At 37.9% G+C, this 18,835-nt stretch overlaps 1 protein-coding gene across 6 annotated transcripts in view; it reads right to left on the bottom strand.

Moving 5' to 3' along the window:
- Nucleotides 1–18,835, bottom strand: part of PLEKHB1 (pleckstrin homology domain containing B1) — a 146,061-nt gene that overhangs the window by 18,462 nt on the left and 108,764 nt on the right. For all 6 annotated transcript variants that reach the window (XM_075337620.1, XM_075337619.1, XM_075337622.1 and 3 more), the window contains one exon: nucleotides 208–310. In XM_075337620.1, coding sequence (XP_075193735.1) covers nucleotides 208–310 — 103 coding nt within the window. The remainder of the gene's footprint in view (nucleotides 1–207; nucleotides 311–18,835) is intronic.

Below are 18,835 nucleotides of genomic sequence, written 5' to 3'. Positions count from 1 at the left end.
AATGTATGTACACAGTGACTACACCAGCAGAATAGTGAGTGCAGCTCTGGGGTATTATAAAAGTTTTAATAACGATCTTTATCAGTACAAAATAAAATTCTAGTTACAGAAGGAATGATAAGGAAACTTTCAAAGAAAAAAATGGTTAATACGATCCCCGTTCTGTGAGTAGCAGCGTTTTGCCTGTATCTCGCCCCAGATACTCACACAGCGTCGTCCTCGCTCTCTGCGCACAGCAACAGCCTGGAGTGATCCCTCATATCTATTGTTAGCAATGATTCCTGGTTACTTCCCCCCGGAGGCGGAATATCTGCAGGGAAGACAAGACACTGACATATCACAGCCGCGATAGAAGAATCTTACACGATACCGCAGCATAACACTGTATAGTATAGTATGCCGGTATAACCCGGGCATCTCCTGTATATAATTATATATACAGCCGGTATAACCCGGGCATCTCCTGTATATAATTATATATACAGCCGGTATAACCCGGGCATCTCCTGTATATAATTATATATGTACAGCCGGTATAACCCGGGCATCTCCTGTATATAATTATATATGTACAGCCGGTATAACTTGGGTATCTACTGTATATAATTATATATGTACAGCCGGTATAACCCGGGCATCTCCTGTATATAATTATATATACAGCCGGTATAACCCGGGCATCTCCTGTATATAATTATATATACAGCCGGTATAACCCGGGCATCTCCTGTATATAATTATATATGTACAGCCGGTATAACCTGGGCATCATCTCCTGTATATAATTATATATGTACAGCCGGTATAACCTGGGCACCTCCTGTATATAATTATATATGTACAGCCGGTATAACCTGGGCATCTCCTGTATATAATTATATATGTACAGCCGGTATAACCTGGACATCTCCTGTATATAATTCTATATGTACAGCCGGTATAACCCGGGCATCTCCTGTATATAATTATATATACAGCCGGTATAACCCGGGCATCTCCTGTATATAATTATATATGTACAGCTGGTATAACCTGGGCATCTCCTGTATATAATTATATATGTACAGCCAGTATAACCTGGGCATCTCCTGTATATAATTATATATGTACAGCCGGTGTAACCTGGGCATCTCCTGTATATAATTATATATGTACAGCTGGTATAACCCGGGCATCTCCTGTATATAATTATATATATACAGCTGGTATAACCTGGGCATCTCCTGTATATAATTATATATGTACAGCCGGTATAACCTGGGCATCTCCTGTATATAATTATATATATACAGCTGGTATAACCTGGGCATCTCCTGTATATAATTATATATGTACAGCCGGTATAACCTGGGCATCTCCTGTATATAATTATATATGTACAGCCGGTATAACCCGGGCATCTCCTGTATATAATTATATATGTACAGCCGGTATAACCTGGGCATCTCCAGTATATAATTATATATGTACAGCCGGTATAATCTGGGTATCTCCTGTATATAATTATATATGTACAGCCGGTATAACCTGGGCATCTCCTGTATATAATTATATATGTACAGCCGGTATAACCTGGGCATCTCCTGTATATAATTATATATGTACAGCCGGTATAACCCGGGCATCTCCTGTATATAATTATATATATACAGCTGGTATAACCTGGGCATCTCCTGTATATAATTATATATGTACAGCCGGTATAACCTGGGCATCTCCTGTATATAATTATATATATACAGCTGGTATAACCCGGGCATCTCCTGTATATAATTATATATGTACAGCCGGTATAACCCGGGCATCTCCTGTATATAATTATATATGTACAGCCGGTATAACCTGGGCATCTCCTGTATATAATTATATATGTACAGCTGGTATAACCCGGGCATCTCCTGTATATAATTATATATATACAGCTGGTATAACCTGGGCATCTCCTGTATATAATTATATATGTACAGCCGGTATAACCTGGGCATCTCCTGTATATAATTATATATATACAGCTGGTATAACCTGGGCATCTCCTGTATATAATTATATATGTACAGCCGGTATAACCTGGGCATCTCCTGTATATAATTATATATGTACAGCCGGTATAACCCGGGCATCTCCTGTATATAATTATATATATACAGCTGGTATAACCTGGGCATCTCCTGTATATAATTATATATGTACAGCCGGTATAACCTGGGCATCTCCTGTATATAATTATATATGTACAGCCGGTATAACCTGGGCATCTCCTGTATATAATTATGTATGTATAGCTGGTATAACCTGGACATCTCCTGTATATAATTATATATGTACAGCTGGTATAACCTGGGCATCTCCTGTATATAATTATGTATGTATAGCCGGTATAACCTGGCCATCTCCTGTATATAATTATATATGTACAGCCGGTATAACCTGGCCATCTCCTGTATATAATTATGTATGTATAGCCGGTATAACCTGGGCATCTCCTGTATATAATTATATATGTATAGCCGGTATAACCTGGCCATCTCCTGTATATAATTATATATGTACAGCCGGTATAACCTGGGCATCTCCTGTATATAATTATGTATGTATAGCTGGTATAACCTGGGCATCTCCTGTATATAATTATATATGTACAGCCGGTATAACCCGGGCATCTCCTGTATATAATTATATATGTACAGCCGGTATAACCCGGGCATCTCCTGTATATAATTATATATGTACAGCCAGTATAACCCGGGCATCTCCTGTATATAATTATATATGTACAGCCGGTATAACCCGGGCATCTCCTGTATATAATTATATATGTACAGCCGGTATAACCCGGGCATCTCCTGTATATAATTATATATGTACAGCCGGTATAACCCGGGCATCTCCTGTAAATATTTATATATGTACAGCCGGTATAACCCGGGCATCTCCTGTATATAATTATATATGTACAGCCGGTATAACCCGGGCATCTCCTGTATATAATTATATATCTACAGCTGATATAACCCGGGTATCTCCTGTATATAATTATATATATACAGCCGGTATAACCCGGGCATCTCCTGTATATAATTATATATCTACAGCTGATATAACCCGGGCATCTCCTGTATATAATTATATATCTACAGCTGATATAACCCGGGCATCTCCTGTATATAATTATATATGTACAGCCGGTATAACCCGGGCATCTCCTGTATATAATTATATATCTACAGCTGATATAACCCGGGTATCTCCTGTATATAATTATATATATACAGCCGGTATAACCTGGGCATCCCCTGTATATAATTATATATATACAGCCGGTATAACCCGGGCATCTCCTGTATATAATTATATATCTACAGCAGATATAACCCGAGTATCTCCTGTATATAATTATATATATACAGCCGGTATAACCTGGGCATCCCCTGTATATAATTATATATATACAGCCGGTATAACCCGGGCATCTCCTGTATATAATTATATATGTACAGCCGGTATAACCCGGGCATCTCCTGTATATAATTATATATGTACAGCCGGTATAACCCGGGCATCTCCTGTATATAATTATATATGTACAGCCGGTATAACCTGGGCATCTCCTGTATATAATTATATATGTACAGCCGGTATAACCCGGGCATCTCCTGTATATAATTATATATGTACAGCCGGTATAACCCGGGCATCTCCTGTATATAATTATATATGTACAGCCGGTATAACCTGGGCATCTCCTGTATATAATTATATATATACAGCCGGTATAACCTGGGCATTTCCTGTATATAATTATATATGTACAGCCGGTATAACCTGGGCATCCCCTGTAAATAATTATATATGTACAGCCGGTATAACCTGGGCATCTCCTGTATATAATTATATATGTACAGCCGGTATAACCTGGGCATCTCCTGTATATAATTATATATGTACAGCCGGTATAACCCGGGCATCTCCTGTATATAATTATATATGTACAGCCGGTATAACCTGGGCATCCCCTGTATATAATTATATATGTACAGCCGGTATAACCCGGGCATCTCCTGTATATAATTATATATGTACAGCCGGTATAACCCAGGCATCTCCTGTATATAATTATATATATACAGCCGGTATAACCCGGGCATCTCCTGTATATAATTATATATGTACAGCCGGTATAACCTGGGCATCTCCTGTATATAATTATATATGTACAGCCGGTATAACCCGGGCATCTCCTGTATATAATTATATATATACAGCCGGTATAACCCGGGCATCTCCTGTATATAATTATATATGTACAGCTGGTATAACCTGGGCATCTCCTGTATATAATTATATATATACAGCCGGTATAACCTGGGCATCTCCTGTATATAATTATATATGTACAGCCGGTATAACCTGGGCATCATCTCCTGCATATAATTATATATGTACAGCCGGTATAACCTGGGCATCATCTCCTGTATATAATTATATATGTACAGCCGGTATAACCCGGGCATCTCCTGTATATAATTATATATGTACAGCCGGTATAACCTGGGCATCTCCTGTATATAATTATATATGTACAGCTGGTATAACCTGGGCATCTCCTGTATATAATTATATATGTACAGCCGGTATAACCTGGGTATCTCCTGTATATAATTATATATGTACAGCTGGTATAACCTGGACATCTCCTGCATATAATTATATATGTACAGCCGGTATAACCTGGGCATCTCCTGTATATAATTATATATGTACAGCTGGTATAACCTGGGTATCTCCTGTATATAATTATATATGTACAGCTGGTATAACCTGGGCATCTCCTGCATATAATTATATATGTACAGCCGGTATAACCTGGGCATCTCCTGTATATAATTATATATGTACAGCCGGTATAACCTGGGCATCTCCTGTATATAATTATATATGTACAGCCGGTATAACCCGGGCATCTCCTGTATAAAATTATATATGTACAGCCGGTATAACCTGGGCATCCCCTGTATATAATTATATATGTACAGCCGGTATAACCTGGGCATCTCCTGTATATAATTATATATGTACAGCCGGTATAACCCAGGCATCTCCTGTATATAATTATATATATACGGCCGGTATAACCCGGGCATCTCCTGTATATAATTATATATGTACAGCCGGTATAACCTGGGCATCTCCTGTATATAATTATATATGTACAGCCGGTATAACCCGGGCATCTCCTGTATATAATTATATATATACAGCCGGTATAACCCGGGCATCTCCTGTATATAATTATATATATACAGCCGGTATAACCTGGGCATCTCCTGTATATAATTATATATGTACAGCCGGTATAACCCGGGCATCTCCTGTATATAATTATATATATACAGCCGGTATAACCCGGGCATCTCCTGTATATAATTATATATGTACAGCCGGTATAACCCGGGCATCTCCTGTATATAATTATATACCGTATATACAGCCGGTATAACCCGGGCATCTCCTGTATATAATTATATATGTACAGCCGGTATAACCTGGGCATCTCCTGTATATAATTATATATGTACAGCCGGTATAACCTGGGCATCTCCTGTATATAATTATATATGTACAGCTGGTATAACCTGGGCATCTCCTGTATATAATTATATATGTACAGCCAGTATAACCCGGGCATCTCCTGTATATAATTATATATGTACAGCTGGTATAACCTGGGCATCTCCTGTATATAATTATATATGTACAGCTGGTATAACCTGGGCATCTCCTGTATATAATTATATATGTACAGCTGGTATAACTTGGGCATCTCCTGTATATAATTATATATGTACAGCCGGTATAACCCGGGCATCTCCTGTATATAATTATATATGTACAGCCGGTATAACCTGGGCATCATCTCCTGCATATAATTATATATGTACAGCCGGTATAACCTGGGCATCATCTCCTGTATATAATTATATATGTACAGCCGGTATAACCCGGGCATCTCCTGTATATAATTATATATGTACAGTCGGTATAACCTGGGCATCTCCTGTATATAATTATATATGTACAGCCGGTATAACCTGGGCATCTCCTGTATATAATTATATATGTACAGCTGGTATAACCTGGGTATCTCCTGTATATAATTATATATGTACAGCCGGTATAAACCGGGCATCTCCTGTATATAATTATATATATACAGCCGGTATAACCTGGGCATCATCTCCTGCATATAATTATATATGTACAGCCGGTATAACCTGGACATCATCTTCTGTATATAATTATATATGTACAGCCGGTATAACCCGGGCATCTCCTGTATTTATTTATATATGTACAGCCGGTATAACCCGGGCATCTCCTGTATATAATTATATATGTACAGCCGGTATAACCTGGGCATCTCCTGTATATAATTATATATGTACAGCTGGTATAACCTGGGCATCTCCTGTATATAATTATATATGTACAGCCGGTATAACCCGGGCATCTCCTGTATATAATTATATATGTACAGCCGGTATTACCTGGGCATCATCTCCTGTATATAATTATATATGTACAGCCGGTATAACCTGGGCATCTCCTGTATATAATTATATATGTACAGCCGGTATAACCCGGGCATCTCCTGTATATAATTATATATGTACAGCCGGTATAACCTGGGCATCATCTCCTGTATATAATTATATATCTACAGCCGGTATAACCTGGGCATCTCCTGTATATAATTATATCTGTACAGCCGGTATAACCTGGGCATCTCCTGTATATAATTATATATGTACAGCCGGTATAACCCGGGCATCTCCTGTATATAATTACATATGTACAGCCGGTATAACCTGGGAATCTCCTGTATATAATTATATATGTACAGCCAGTATAACCCGGGCATCTCCTATATATAATTATATATGTACAGCTGGTATAACCTGGGCATCTCCTGTATATAATTATATATGTACAGCTGGTATAACCTGGGCATCTCCTGTATATAATTATATATGTACAGCTGGTATAACCTGGGTATCTCCTGTATATAATTATATATGTACAGCCGGTATAACCCGGGCATCTCCTGTATATAATTATATATGTACAGCCGGTATAACCTGGGCATCATCTCCTGCATATAATTATATATGTACAGCCGGTATAACCTGGGCATCATCTCCTGTATATAATTATATATGTACAGCCGGTATAACCCGGGCATCTCCTGTATATAATTATATATGTACAGCCGGTATAACCTGGGCATCTCCTGTATATAATTATATATGTACAGCCGGTATAACCTGGGCATCTCCTGTATATAATTATATATGTACAGCTGGTATAACCTGGGTATCTCCTGTATATAATTATATATGTACAGCCGGTATAACCAGGGCATCTCCTGTATATAATTATATATGTACAGCCGGTATAACCTGGGCATCATCTCCTGCATATAATTATATATGTACAGCCGGTATAACCTGGGCATCATCTCCTGTATATAATTATATAAGTACAGCCGGTATAACCCGGGCATCTCCTGTATATAATTATATATGTACAGCCGGTATAACCCGGGCATCTCCTGTATATAATTATATATGTACAGCCGGTATAACCTGGGCATCTCCTGTATATAATTATATATGTACAGCTGGTATAACCTGGGCATCTCCTGTATATAATTATATATGTACAGCCGGTATAACCCGGGCATCTCCTGTATATAATTATATATGTACAGCCGGTATAACCTGGGCATCTCCTGTATATAATTATATATGTACAGCCGGTGTAACCCGGGCATCTCCTGTATATAATTATATATGTACAGCCGGTATAACCTGGGCATCCCCTGTATATAATTATATATGTACAGCCGGTATAACCTGGGCATCTCCTGTATATAATTATATATGTACAGCCGGTATAACCCGGGCATCTCCTGTATATAATTATATATATATACAGCCGGTATAACCCGGGCATCTCCTGTATATAATTATACATATACAGCCGGTATAACCCGGGCATCTCCTGTATATAATTATATATGTACAGCCGTTATAACCTGGGCATCTCCTGTATATAATTATATATGTACAGCTGGTATAACCTGGGCATCTCCTGTATATAATTATATATGTACAGCTGGTATAACCTGGGCATCTCCTGTATATAATTATATATGTACAGCCGGTATAACCCGGGCATCTCCTGTATATAATTATATATGTACAGCCGGTATAACCTGGGCATCATCTCCTGTATATAATTATATATGTACAGCCGGTATAACCTGCGCATCATCTCCTGTATATAATTATATATGTACAGCCGGTATAACCCGGGCATCTCCTGTATATAATTATATATGTATAGCCGGTATAACCCGGGCATCTCCTGTATATAATTATATATGTACAGCCGGTATAACCTGGGCATCTCTTGTATATAATTATATATGTACAGCTGGTATAACCTGGGCATCTCCTGTATATAATTATATATGTACAGCCGGTATAACCTGGGCATCTCCTGTATATAATTATATATGTACAGCCGGTATAACCCGGGCATCTCCTGTATATAATTATATATATACAGCCGGTATAACCCGGGCATCTCCTGTATATAATTATATATGTACAGCCGGTATAACCCGGGCATCTCCTGTATATAATTATATATATACAGCCGGTATAACCCGGGCATCTCCTGTATATAATTATATATATACAGCCGGTATAACCCGGGCATCTCCTGTATATAATTATATATGTACAGCCGGTATAACCTGGGCATCTCCTGTATATAATTATATATGTACAGCCGGTATAACCTGGGCATCTCCTGTATATAATTATATATGTACAGCCGGTATAACCTGGACATCTCCTGTATATAATTATATATGTACAGCTGGTATAACCTGGGCATCTCCTGTATATAATTATATATGTACAGCCAGTATAACCCGGGCATCTCCTGTATATAATTATATATGTACAGCTGGTATAACCTGGGCATCTCCTGTATATAATTATATATGTACAGCTGGTATAACCTGGGCATCTCCTGTATATAATTATATATGTACAGCTGGTATAACCTGGGTATCTCCTGTATATAATTATATATGTACAGCCGGTATAACCCGGGCATCTCCTGTATATAATTATATATGTACAGCCGGTATAACCTGGGCATCATCTCCTGCTTATAATTATATATGTACAGCCGGTATAACCTGGGCATCATCTCCTGTATATAATTATATATGTACAGCCGGTATAACCCGGGCATCTCCTGTATATAATTATATATGTACAGCCGGTATAACCTGGGCATCTCCTGTATATAATTATATATGTACAGCCGGTATAACCTGGGCATCTCCTGTATATAATTATATATGTACAGCTGGTATAACCTGGGTATCTCCTGTATATAATTATATATGTACAGCCGGTATAACCCGGGCATCTCCTGTATATAATTATATATGTACAGCCGGTATAACCTGGGCATCATCTCCTGCATATAATTATATATGTACAGCCGGTATAACCTGGGCATCTCCTGTATATAATTATATATGTACAGCCGGTATAACCCGGGCATCTCCTGTATATAATTATATATGTACAGCCGGTATAACCTGGGCATCTCCTGTATATAATTATATATGTACAGCTGGTATAACCTGGGCATCTCCTGTATATAATTATATATGTACAGCCGGTATAACCCGGGCATCTCCTGTATATAATTATATATGTACAGCCGGTATAACCTGGGCATCATCTCCTGTATATAATTATATATGTACAGCCGGTATAACCTGGGTATCTACTGTATATAATTATATATGTACAGCCGGTATAACCCGGGCATCTCCTGTATATAATTATATATGTACAGCTGGTATAACCTGGGCATCATCTCCTGTATATAATTATATATGTACAGCCGGTATAACCTGGGCATCTCCTGTATATAATTATATCTGTACAGCCGGTATAACCTGGGCATCTCCTGTATATAATTATATATGTACAGCCGGTGTAACCCGGGCATATCCTGTATATAATTATATATGTACAGCCGGTATAACCTGGGCATCCCCTGTATATAATTATATATGTACAGCCGGTATAACCTGGGCATCTCCTGTATATAATTATATATGTACAGCCGGTATAACCCGGGCATCTCCTGTATATAATTATATATATACAGCCGGTATAACCCGGGCATCTCCTGTATATAATTATATATATACAGCCGGTATAACCCGGGCATCTCCTGTATATAATTATATATGTACAGCCGTTATAACCTGGGCATCTCCTGTATATAATTATATATGTACAGCTGGTATAACTTGGGCATCTCCTGTATATAATTATATATATACAGCCGGTATAACCCGGGCATCTCCTGTATATAATTATATATGTACAGCCGGTATAACCCGGGCATCTCCTGTATATAATTATATATGTACAGCCGGTATAACCTGGCCATCTCCTGTATATAATTATATATATACAGCCGGTATAACCCGGGCATCTCCTGTATATAATTATATATGTACAGCCGGTATAACCTGGGCATCTCCTGTATATAATTATATATGTACAGCCGGTATAACCTGGGCATCTCCTGTATATAATTATATATGTACAGCCGGTATAACCCGGGCATCTCCTGTATATAATTATATATGTACAGCCGGTATAACCTGGGCATCCCCTGTATATAATTATATATGTACAGCCGGTATAACCTGGGCATCTCCTGTATATAATTATATATGTACAGCCGGTATAACCCGGGCATCTCCTGTATATAATTATATATATACAGCCGGTATAACCCGGGCATCTCCTGTATATAATTATATATGTACAGCCGGTATAACCCGGGCATCTCCTGTATATAATTATATACCGTATATACAGCCGGTATAACCCGGGCATCTCCTGTATATAATTATATATGTACAGCCGGTATAACCTGGGCATCTCCTGTATATAATTATATATGTACAGCCGGTATAACCTGGGCATCTCCTGTATATAATTATATATGTACAGCCGGTATAACCTGGACATCTCCTGTATATAATTATATATGTACAGCTGGTATAACCTGGGCATCTCCTGTATATAATTATATATGTACAGCCAGTATAACCCGGGCATCTCCTGTATATAATTATATATGTACAGCTGGTATAACCTGGGCATCTCCTGTATATAATTATATATGTACAGCTGGTATAACCTGGGCATCTCCTGTATATAATTATATATGTACAGCTGGTATAACCTGGGCATCTCCTGTATATAATTATATATGTACAGCCGGTATAACCCGGGCATCTCCTGTATATAATTATATATGTACAGCCGGTATAACCTGGGCATCTCCTGTATATAATTATATATGTACAGCTGGTATAACCTGGGCATCTCCTGTATATAATTATATATGTACAGCCGGTATAACCCGGGCATCTCCTGTATATAATTATATATATACAGCCGGTATAACCCGGGCATCTCCTGTATATAATTATATATGTACAGCCGGTATAACCTGGGCATCTCCTGTATATAATTATATATATACAGCCGGTATAACCCGGGCATCTCCTGTATATAATTATATATATACAGCCGGTATAACCCGGGCATCTCCTGTATATAATTATATATGTACAGCCGGTATAACCCGGGCATCTCCTGTATATAATTATATACCGTATATACAGCCGGTATAACCCGGGCATCTCCTGTATATAATTATATATGTACAGCCGGTATAACCCGGGCATCTCCTGTATATAATTATATACCGTATATACAGCCGGTATAACCCGGGCATCTCCTGTATATAATTATATATGTACAGCCGGTATAACCTGGACATCTCCTGTATATAATTATATATGTACAGCTGGTATAACCTGGGCATCTCCTGTATATAATTATATATGTACAGCCAGTATAACCCGGGCATCTCCTGTATATAATTATATATGTACAGCTGGTATAACCTGGGCATCTCCTGTATATAATTATATATGTACAGCTGGTATAACCTGGGCATCTCCTGTATATAATTATATATGTACAGCTGGTATAACCTGGGCATCTCCTGTATATAATTATATATGTACAGCCGGTATAACCCGGGCATCTCCTGTATATAATTATATATGTACAGCCGGTATAACCTGGGCATCTCCTGTATATAATTATATATGTACAGCTGGTATAACCTGGGCATCTCCTGTATATAATTATATATGTACAGCCGGTATAACCCGGGCATCTCCTGTATATAATTATATATATACAGCCGGTATAACCCGGGCATCTCCTGTATATAATTATATATGTACAGCCGGTATAACCTGGGCATCTCCTGTATATAATTATATATATACAGCCGGTATAACCCGGGCATCTCCTGTATATAATTATATATATACAGCCGGTATAACCCGGGCATCTCCTGTATATAATTATATATGTACAGCCGGTATAACCCGGGCATCTCCTGTATATAATTATATACCGTATATACAGCCGGTATAACCCGGGCATCTCCTGTATATAATTATATATGTACAGCCGGTATAACCTGGGCATCTCCTGTATATAATTATATATGTACAGCCGGTATAACCTGGGCATCTCCTGTATATAATTATATATGTACAGCCGGTATAACCTGGACATCTCCTGTATATAATTATATATGTACAGCTGGTATAACCTGGGCATCTCCTGTATATAATTATATATGTACAGCCAGTATAACCCGGGCATCTCCTGTATATAATTATATATGTACAGCTGGTATAACCTGGGCATCTCCTGTATATAATTATATATGTACAGCTGGTATAACCTGGGCATCTCCTGTATATAATTATATATGTACAGCTGGTATAACCTGGGCATCTCCTGTATATAATTATATATGTACAGCCGGTATAACCTGGGCATCATCTCCTGCATATAATTATATATGTACAGCCGGTATAACCTGGGCATCATCTCCTGTATATAATTATATATGTACAGCCGGTATAACCCGGGCATCTCCTGTATATAATTATATATGTACAGCCGGTATAACCTGGGCATCTCCTGTATATAATTATATATGTACAGCCGGTATAACCTGGGCATCTCCTGTATATAATTATATATGTACAGCTGGTATAACCTGGGTATCTCTTGTATATAATTATATATGTACAGCCGGTATAAACCGGGCATCTCCTGTATATAATTATATATATACAGCCGGTATAACCTGGGCATCATCTCCTGCATATAATTATATATGTACAGCCGGTATAACCTGGACATCATCTCCTGTATATAATTATATATGTACAGCCGGTATAACCCGGGCATCTCCTGTATTTATTTATATATGTACAGCCGGTATAACCCGGGCATCTCCTGTATATAATTATATATGTACAGCCGGTATAACCTGGGCATCTCCTGTATATAATTATATATGTACAGCTGGTATAACCTGGGCATCTCCTGTATATAATTATATATGTAAAGCCGGTATAACCCGGGCATCTCCTGTATATAATTATATATGTACAGCCGGTATAACCTGGGCATCATCTCCTGTATATAATTATATATGTACAGCCGGTATAACCTGGGCATCTCCTGTATATAATTATATATGTACAGCCGGTATAACCCGGGCATCTCCTGTATATAATTATATATGTACAGCCGGTATAACCTGGGCATCATCTCCTGTATATAATTATATATCTACAGCCGGTATAACCTGGGCATCTCCTGTATATAATTATATCTGTACAGCCGGTATAACCTGGGCATCTCCTGTATATAATTATATATGTACAGCCGGTATAACCCGGGCATCTCCTGTATATAATTACATATGTACAGCCGGTATAACCTGGGCATCTCCTGTATATAATTATATATGTACAGCCAGTATAACCCGGGCATCTCCTGTATATAATTATATATGTACAGCTGGTATAACCTGGGCATCTCCTGTATATAATTATATATGTACAGCTGGTATAACCTGGGCATCTCCTGTATATAATTATATATGTACAGCTGGTATAACCTGGGTATCTCCTGTATATAATTATATATGTACAGCCGGTATAACCCGGGCATCTCCTGTATATAATTATATATGTACAGCCGGTATAACCTGGGCATCATCTCCTGCATATAATTATATATGTACAGCCGGTATAACCTGGGCATCATCTCCTGTATATAATTATATATGTACAGCCGGTATAACCCGGGCATCTCCTGTATATAATTATATATGTACAGCCGGTATAACCTGGGCATCTCCTGTATATAATTATATATGTACAGCCGGTATAACCTGGGCATCTCCTGTATATAATTATATATGTACAGCTGGTATAACCTGGATATCTCCTGTATATAATTATATATGTACAGCCGGTATAACCCGGGCATCTCCTGTATATAATTATATATGTACAGCCGGTATAACCTGGGCATCATCTCCTGCATATAATTATATATGTACAGCCGGTATAACCCGGGCATCTCCTGTATATAATTATATATGTACAGCCGGTATAACCCGGGCATCTCCTGTATATAATTATATATGTACAGCCGGTATAACCTGGGCATCTCCTGTATATAATTATATATGTACAGCCGGTGTAACCCGGGCATCTCCTGTATATAATTATATATGTACAGCCGGTATAACCTGGGCATCCCCTGTATATAATTATATATGTACAGCCGGTATAACCTGGGCATCTCCTGTATATAATTATATATGTACAGCCGGTATAACCCGGGCATCTCCTGTATATAATTATATATATATACAGCCGGTATAACCCGGGCATCTCCTGTATATAATTATACATATACAGCCGGTATAACCCGGGCATCTCCTGTATATAATTATATATGTGCAGCCGTTATAACCTGGGCATCTCCTGTATATAATTATATATGTACAGCTGGTATAACCTGGGCATCTCCTGTATATAATTATATATGTACAGCTGGTATAACCTGGGCATCTCCTGTATATAATTATATATGTACAGCCGGTATAACCCGGGCATCTCCTGTATATAATTATATATGTACAGCCGGTATAACCTGGGCATCATCTCCTGTATATAATTATATATGTACAGCCGGTATAACCTGGGCATCATCTCCTGTATATAATTATATATGTACAGCCGGTATAACCCGGGCATCTCCTGTATATAATTATATATGTACAGCCGGTATAACCCGGGCATCTCCTGTATATAATTATATATGTACAGCCGGTATAACCTGGGCATCTCCTGTATATAATTATATATGTACAGCTGGTATAACCTGGGCATCTCCTGTATATAATTATATATGTACAGCCGGTATAACCCAGGCATCTCCTGTATATAATTATATATGTACAGCCGTTATAACCTGGGCATCTCCTGTATATAATTATATATGTACAGCTGGTATAACCTGGGCATCTCCTGTATATAATTATATATGTACAGCTGGTATAACCTGGGCATCTCCTGTATATAATTATATATGTACAGCCGGTATAACCTGGGCATCATCTCCTGTATATAATTATATATGTACAGCCGGTATAACCTGGGCATCTCCTGTATATAATTATATATGTACAGCCGGTATAACCCGAGCATCTCCTGTATATAATTATATATGTACAGCCGGTATAACCTGGGCATCCCCTGTATATAATTTTATATGTACAGCCGGTATAACCTGGGCATCTCCTGTATATAATTATATATGTACAGCCGGTATAACCCGGGCATCTCCTGTATATAATTATATATATACAGCCGGTATAACCCGGGCATCTCCTGTATATAATTATATATGTACAGCCGGTATAACCCGGGCATCTCCTGTATATAATTATATATACAGCCGGTATAAAACGGGCATCTCCTGTATATAATTATATATGTACAGCCGGTATAACCTGGGCATCTCCTGTATATAATTATATATGTACAGCCGGTATAACCTGGGCATCTCCTGTATATAATTATATATGTACAGCCGGTATAACCCGGACATCTCCTGTATATAATTATATATGTACAGCCGGTGTAACCCTGGCATCTCCTGTATATAATTATATATGTACAGCCGGTATAACCTGGGCATCCCCTGTATATAATTATTTATGTACAGCCGGTATAACCCGGGCATCTCCTGTATATAATTATATATGTACAGCCGGTATAACCTGGGCATCTCCTGTATATAATTATATATGTACAGCCGGTGTAACCCGGGCATCTCCTGTATATAATTATATATGTACAGCCGGTATAACCTGGGCATCCCCTGTATATAATTATATATGTACAGCCGGTATAACCTGGGCATCTCCTGTATATAATTATATATGTACAGCCGGTATAACCCGGGCATCTCCTGTATATAATTATATATATATACAGCCGGTATAACCCGGGCATCTCCTGTATATAATTATACATATACAGCCGGTATAACCCGGGCATCTCCTGTATATAATTATATATGTACAGCCGATATAACCTGGGCATCTCCTGTATATAATTATATATGTACAGCTGGTATAACCTGGGCATCTCCTGTATATAATTATATATGTACAGCTGGTATAACCTGGGCATCTCCTGTATATAATTATATATGTACAGCCGGTATAACCCGGGCATCTCCTGTATATAATTATATATGTACAGCCGGTATAACCTGGGCATCATCTCCTGTATATAATTATATATGTACAGCCGGTATAACCTGGGCATCATCTCCTGTATATAATTATATATGTACAGCCGGTATAACCCGGGCATCTCCTGTATATAATTATATATGTACAGCCGGTATAACCCGGGCATCTCCTGTATATAATTATATATGTACAGCCGGTATAACCTGGGCATCTCCTGTATATAATTATATATGTACAGCTGGTATAACCTGGGCATCTTCTGTATATAATTATATATGTACAGCCGGTATAACCCAGGCATCTCCTGTATATAATTATATATGTACAGCCGTTATAACCTGGGCATCTCCTGTATATAATTATATATGTACAGCTGGTATAACCTGGGCATCTCCTGTATATAATTATATATGTACAGCTGGTATAACCTGGGCATCTCCTGTATATAATTATATATGTACAGCCGGTATAACCTGGGCATCATCTCCTGTATATAATTATATATGTACAGCCGGTATAACCTGGGCATCTCCTGTATATAATTATATATGTACAGCCGGTATAACCCGAGCATCTCCTGTATATAATTATATATGTACAGCCGGTATAACCTGGGCATCCCCTGTATATAATTTTATATGTACAGCCGGTATAACCTGGGCATCTCCTGTATATAATTATATATGTACAGCCGGTATAACCCGGGCATCTCCTGTATATAATTATATATATACAGCCGGTATAACCCGGGCATCTCCTGTATATAATTATATATGTACAGCCGGTATAACCCGGGCATCTCCTGTATATAATTATATATATACAGCCGGTATAAAACGGGCATCTCCTGTATATAATTATATATGTACAGCCGGTATAACCTGGGCATCTCCTGTATATAATTATATATGTACAGCCGGTATAACCTGGGCATCTCCTGTATATAATTATATATGTACAGCCGGTATAACCCGGACATCTCCTGTATATAATTATATATGTACAGCCGGTGTAACCCGGGCATCTCCTGTATATAATTATATATGTACAGCCGGTATAACCTGGGCATCCCCTGTATATAATTATTTATGTACAGCCGGTATAACCCGGGCATCTCCTGTATATAATTATATATATATACAGCCGGTATAACCCGGGCATCTCCTGTATATAATTATACATATACAGCCGGTATAACCCGGGCATCTCCTGTATATAATTATATATGTACAGCCGTTATAACCTGGGCATCTCCTGTATATAATTATATATGTACAGCTGGTATAACCTGGGCATCTCCTGTATATAATTATATATGTACAGCTGGTATAACCTGGGCATCTCCTGTATATAATTATATATGTACAGCCGGTATAACCCGGGCATCTCCTGTATATAATTATATATGTACAGCCGGTATAACCTGGGCATCATCTCCTGTATATAATTATATATGTACAGCCGGTATAACCTGCGCATCATCTCCTGTATATAATTATATATGTACAGCCGGTATAACCCGGGCATCTCCTGTATATAATTATATATGTATAGCCGGTATAACCCGGGCATCTCCTGTATATAATTATATATGTACAGCCGGTATAACCTGGGCATCTCTTGTATATAATTATATATGTACAGCTGGTATAACCTGGGCATCTCCTGTATATAATTATATATGTACAGCCGGTATAACCTGGGCATCTCCTGTATATAATTATATATGTACAGCCGGTATAACCCGGGCATCTCCTGTATATAATTATATATATACAGCCGGTATAACCCGGGCATCTCCTGTATATAATTATATATATACAGCCGGTATAACCCGGGCATCTCCTGTATATAATTATATATATACAGCCGGTATAACCCGGGCATCTCCTGTATATAATTATATATGTACAGCCGGTATAACCTGGGCATCTCCTGTATATAATTATATATGTACAGCCGGTATAACCTGGGCATCTCCTGTATATAATTA

Source organism: Anomaloglossus baeobatrachus, chromosome 2 (assembly GCF_048569485.1).
Source record: "Anomaloglossus baeobatrachus isolate aAnoBae1 chromosome 2, aAnoBae1.hap1, whole genome shotgun sequence".
Taxonomy (NCBI): Eukaryota; Metazoa; Chordata; class Amphibia; order Anura; family Aromobatidae; genus Anomaloglossus; species Anomaloglossus baeobatrachus.
This window is presented reverse-complemented; position numbering and strand designations above follow the sequence as displayed.